At 48.6% G+C, this 6,000-nt stretch overlaps 1 protein-coding gene across 1 annotated transcript in view; it reads left to right on the plus strand.

Moving 5' to 3' along the window:
• The window catches only part of LOC104465562 (TRAF2 and NCK-interacting protein kinase-like), a gene marked incomplete at its 3' end in the record, with an annotated part of 108,273 nt that overhangs the window by 82,718 nt on the left and 19,555 nt on the right, over positions 1-6,000 (plus strand). Inside the window, 2 exon segments of the mRNA XM_010078659.1 lie at positions 5,923-5,997; position 6,000. The exon segment at position 6,000 is cut by the window's right edge and continues 59 nt beyond it. Coding sequence (XP_010076961.1) covers positions 5,923-5,997; position 6,000 — 76 coding nt within the window.

Here is a 6,000-nt window from a genome sequence, read left to right on the forward strand (position 1 = left end):
CCAGCACTCTCCATCCTTGTTGCTGCAGTTTTGCTGCAGAGAGCAGTGCTGCTCCAGCTCTCCTACCGTCACAGCAGTGCCCCAAACCCTTCAGCAGCAGCCAGGCTCTTGCCTTTTGGCCTCTCTGCTTTTTCTTACTTGCTAGCTTTGCGCTAACTTCAGTTCTTGCCTCTGGGCTCTTGATTTATTTTGGTTAATGGGAACAGCATTTCTTCCATGCTTCTTTGTGGCCTAAGATGGGGTGTGCCTCCAATACCAGCACTGCACCAGCAGACACCAGTGGAGGGCTCAGATTACTGTATTTTCAAAATAAACTTGACCTTTAAAACCCCATAGAGCATCTGGGACAAATAAACACTTGGAGGTGGTGGCTTTTGGGGCTCCTAAGTCGGCCTGTTTAGTACTGCCAGGCGTATTACTGTGTTTATAGACAAAACTCTGACTCATAATAAAACGCCATGAAGGTGACTGGGCTCATTGAGCACATCAGCTGGATCCCAGCACAGCACCAAAAGGATGGACTTAGGAGGATGCCACGCTCAAAAATGCCTGGAGTTCGTTTGTATTGGAGATGCACAGCAAAAGAGCTGGAGAAAGGCAGTCAGTAGGATAACTGGTCCATTCCACTGTCAGTGCAGACCTTCAGTAGATTTTCTTGTGTTTTTTCTTGTTTTGAAGTGCTGCCAGGGATAGAGTTCCCACCATTTCTGTTGTCTCGTCCAGTAGAGCTCATAATGAAGGAATCACATTTTTTCTCGTCCAGTAGAGCTCATAATGAAGGAATCCCATTTTTTCTATCATCTTGATGTTCCTCAAACCAGCATTGCTGAACCTCTCTCACAAGGTACCTCTGATTTTAGGGCCTTTTTAGGGAAATCCACTGTCTCATAATGTTGCTCCACCAATAGCATCAAATGCATATATTAAAAAAAAATAAGTGAAGAAGTCTGCTGACAGTCTCTTGATGCACTTCATGCTGCCCTCGAGACCTGCTGCCATCCTTAGCGTGCCTCCTTGCATCTGTTGGACACTTGGGGCTTCTTTTTCAACAGCTGACCAGTTTCCTTCTTTGAGGCTGAATCTTCTTTCAGGCAGCTGGAGAGATTTAAATTCGCAGCTGTCTTTAGTTGTGGTGGAAGTAAAAATGCCCAAGCTAGCTTTCAAACTGGGACCTTCATGGGAGTAGAGTTGCAGCTTTATTTTCCTCATGCAGAAAGTTGGTCTTGTGAATTCAAAATGTGCACCAGAATTAACTGCAAAAAAACCCCCAAATTAGAGAATTAAATATCAATAGATCAAATAGCGTGAAGGAAAATATTTGTGTAATGCAGGAGGGTGAATAGGCTTGAATATATTTTGATTTTTCCCTGTATATACATATATTAGATATATATAGTTCCCTAATAAGCCCACCGTTTTGTTGCTGGCACAGAATGAGCCTTCCTGCACCAGTTTAACCACCAAAACTCCAGCTAATCTACAGCAATAACATATCTCTTGGTCAGGAGCGTTGGGGATACTGCGAGACAGACAAATCTCTGGGCTGACCCCTTGGCAGCAGTGGGCAGATGTAGTCAGGGAGGACTTTACATAACCTCATTTTTCTTCCAAGTTGTGGGGTTTTTTTCCTTTCTAGGTATAAAAAGAATGTCAGATCTTTACAGGGAATGTACAAGGCAAAGCTAAGCATCTTCCTGTTTGCCTGCGAGGTTTCGTTCAGTGCAGTTTAGAGCTGGATGTTCAGGGGATAAAAAATTGCTGCAGCTCCTTTCTGTGTTAACCAGCAAAAGACCATCTACTGGAAGCTCTCCTAAAGCAATGCAAAAAATTTCTGGCAATTAATTATGGATAAACTTAGGCTAGCTAAAGTGGTGATTTTCTTCTGCACGTGCAGGTGTCACATAGCTTGCAGGAACATTTTCATTAAGGTGCCAGCCTCCTCGCAGTAATGTGGTACATGGGGGCACTGCCGTGGTCCTGGCAGCAGCTCTGTACCCATTTCCAAGGAGAGCTACATTATAGCAGCCCCCGTAGCACAGGAGTGTGCTGAGCCTTACGTTTCTCTAGTTCTTGTTTGGTTAGAAAGCATGGAGAACTCAGTTTCTGAAGCATGAGCCTTTTCCTGCATGGAGCATCCCTTCATGATGGTCCCGACTAAAAGCTCCTGCAATGGTTCAGAGCATATCAGGTCCTCATTTCCCGTGGTGGGAAGTTCTGACCCAGTTTCTCTACCAGTGGGAAATACCTCTCCGTGCTCCCATGCTTGGTGTGTCAGGATGGATGATGTTCCAGCCACAGTCACTCTTTCACCGGTGGCTCAGATAAATGAGCTTGTCACAACAAAGCAACCACCTAGAATATTTATTTTCATTTGTCACTTGGGATTCCCCTTCCACTTCTTTCCTGGGTCATGCTCAGGTTTGGGAGCAGCAGACAAGGTTTCCAAGAGCCGCCTCTTCCAAGTGTCGGTGCCTCTCCGAGCTCGCGGGGGTCACGGGGCAGCTCCAGCTCGCCGATCGCTCGTAGTCCTGAATACGTCTGATGTGGCAAAGTGAGTTTGCTCCTTTGAAATCCTTGTTTCATGCCAGGCTGCTGAGGTCCTTCCCACCAGAGGTTTTGTCTTCGTGTGTCTTCCCTCATCAATATTTAAAACCTGTCATTTCTAGTGCAGCCCAAATAAGATCCCATTCTGGCTTACAAGCGGCTACATCTAGCTTTACCTGCAGAGTTATATAAATGCAGTCCTAATTAATTGGCGCTCTTGCCTTGCATGAATAATAGATCTGGATAGTGTAAATACACACAGTAATTTCAGGCTTGGAGAAACGTGGGAAGTGTGCATTTGCAGTGGGAGAGCAGAAAACAGAGAGAAAAAGAGGCAAATAAAGAAAGATCTTTGGATCCCCCCCTTTTTTTTTCCCTTTCTACATGGATTTTGCACATGCAAAATGTATCTCTCTGATCTTAATCCCTGCTTTAAACAGGATCCCCATCATCCTGGCAATGCTTGGCACTGGCGTGGGAGATGGGGACATCGCTGGAGGCTTCTCCCTCTTGCAGTGCCAGGTCCTCTCCAGATGTTTGCCAGCTGCTGCACTGGGGCCATGAGGGGAGGGCAGCAGAGCCGCTGTGTCGCTGCCGATTCAGCCCCGCTCTGCTGAGACGGCAGTGCAGTGTTTAGCTGAAGGTGCTCGTAATGCGACCGTGACAAATGACTTGCTTATAAGCTGACCTGACAAAAACACTCTGGAGCTGGAGGGAAGCCTCGATAAATGTAGATATTTCATCCCCCTCATAACCTCAACCCAAAGAGCCCAGCTGCAGCAGGGTGCAGAGGCCCTTTAGATATCCCGAAGAGCATCAGCCATGGCTGTGAAAGAAAACTGTGCCTGGGGGGCTCAGTTCCCAGTTCCTGGAGTTAAATAGGCTTTTCGGTGTGGAAATAGGCTGTTGGTCATGCAGCCCCCTGGAAGGATGGTGGTGTGCTGCTCCCTCCCGGGGAAAAACACTTTTGTCTCCTTCCTTTGGGGGGGTTTGGCTTTGTTCTCCTGCTGGATTGACAATGAAGACCGATTGGGTGATTTTTATTTAAGAAATAGCTGTGGCATTCAGGGCCTTGCCTCCTGCCAGCCAAGCCCAGCCTACACAAGCATTATGTGCTCTATTCAGCAGTGTGCTATTTTAACCAAAAAAAAAAAAAATTAAACCCCACCCCAAACCCAGAGTGATGCACATGGTGATTGGAAGCTCAGGGTAATGTGTATTCAACCCGTTAGTCAAAAGATCCGTGCTCCTGAGTGCACGGTGAGCATCACCACCAGCTCTCATCTAAGGAGGTTATGGAGCGCTGGCAAAGCCAAGAAATCCCGTGTGTTACCTGCATCCCAGTGCTGTATCCTCTGCAATTTCTAGTATAGAGTTCAAAAAAACTACAAACAGCCTTGTGTTCACGTTGCGCTCAGCGGGGACAGGCGTACACGTGGAGTAACACATGGATCCCTGGTTACGTGGGCAGCGCGAGTGAGTGCGCCTGGCGTGGGACACGCCGGAGGCTGGAGCTGGCAGGTTATTTCAGGTTGGATGCGATGTTCCTTCCCCGAGGCGAGCGGAACAGCACTGATAAATATGGCTATAGGTGGCACTAAAGCTGTGCTGCAGCTAAAACGTTGAGCTGGAGGAAATCATCAGCGTCCCTGTGCAGGGTGGCTGTGGGTGTTACCTGGGGATGAGACAGGCTGTTGAAACACAGGAGTGTCTTTAAATGTTTGATAAAATATCTATCTATAGAGATATCTGTCTTTATAGGTATCTGTCAATAACGATATTTATAGATATCTGTCTCTAGGTATACAGAGAGATATCTAGAGATATATCATGGAATATAGAGTAGAATATAAAACAGATATATAGTAGAATTATAATAACTGTAATAGATATCTAATAGAGTACATCTATTAGATATCTATTATAAATACATATGTTAGAGATGGATCCATTGTATTCGATATCTATTATAGAGATAGATCTACAATATCTGTATGATCTCTATAGATAGATATCTATAATAGGGATAGATATCTCTATAGAAGATATCTATAGAGATAGGTATTTATAGATAGACATAGGTATCAAATCCATGGGTATATACAGTGCAGGTTTAGTGCAGAGCAGCAGGTTAAAGTGGGTGCATCTTTGTCTCCAGATAGCTCAGCCAGCTCCTTGGGCAGAGCCGCCGTAGTCAGCTGTCGGCTCCAGCCCTCCATGTGATTTGCAAACATAACAAAAATAACGGTGTTGCCAGCCCCTCCGATCCCTGCCTCGCCACTGCAGTCAGCTCTGCTGCTGTGTATCGGCAATGGCAAGAAGAAAAAAAAAAAAAAGAGAGGAGAAAGGACCAGGTTTATGCTTCAGTGGGTTCCCGTTAGCGCTACACGCAGGGTTGCTGCACCCAGTGCATGATGGATTTTCGGCAGGCTGCAGAGCCCTGGTAGCCAATATTGGCATTTGAGTGCCCTCTGCCGATGTGCCGGCTGCACTGGGGGCCTGCGGTGTAGAGCAGCCCCCAGCCCCTCTGCTGCCTGGCAGAGCATTGCAGCAGTTTGCTGCCTGCGAGCTGCTGCTCCCCAGGACGGGAGCGGAGGGTGGTTCAGGTGTCTGGAGGAGTTACGCTGGGTTAAAAGCAGGGGGGTGGGGGCTGTGGGTGGCACCCTAGGTGGCTCACAGCAGGCTGTAGGTCATCGTCACCCCAAAGTGCCCTGGGTTGCAAAGATGCTACAGAGCGGAGCAAGCCAGGGTGCAGAGGGCAGGGGTGGCCTGAGGAGAGCGAGGGGAGCCCCCCCCCCGCCCCCGCCTTGCTCCTTTTGTGTTTCAAAAAGGAAAAACCCGTGGATTTGGGGTCCTCTGTGTTAGCTTCTGGTCTCAGCAAACTCAAGAGGGACGCATTCCCCTCTCAGTAGGCAGGAGCTCCTTCAGCACCCTCCCTCATCCTCATGGGTGGGTTTGGGGCTGAAAAACAAGTTCCCCATAAGCAATGGGCTTGTGCAGCTCTGGGGGTGAGCCCCCCTGCCCCGGGCATCCAGAGCCTGGTGACCCCACTGGTTGGGCAAGCTGGTAAGCGGGGACCATGCACTGCCCATGTGGCTTCACCTGCATGTGGGAGAAGAAATGAGGTTGCCAGTATGGTCCAGTGCTGGCCAGGAGGATGCGATGGGTTCTCCATAGCTGGTGCCGGGCGCTGGTGCAAGCTCAGGAGGATGGGGTGGGATCGACAAGCCCCTCTGCCACCCCAAACAGACCTCCTCGGGCAGGCAGGAGAGTTGAAGGTTGCTAGGCAAGGTGGGTCCCTGAAAATAATGAGAAAAAGGACTTTGAGGTTCCGGGGAGAGGAGTAAGGGTGCTGACCTGTGCCTTCTGTCACCACAGCAGCAGAGGCGAGAGAAGGAGCTGCGGAAGCAGCAGGAGCGGGAGCAGCGGCGGCACTACGAGGAGCAAGATAGGGGG

Source organism: Pterocles gutturalis, unplaced genomic scaffold, assembly GCF_000699245.1.
Source record: "Pterocles gutturalis isolate BGI_N339 unplaced genomic scaffold, ASM69924v1 scaffold11053, whole genome shotgun sequence".
NCBI lineage: Eukaryota > Metazoa > Chordata > Aves > Pterocliformes > Pteroclidae > Pterocles > Pterocles gutturalis.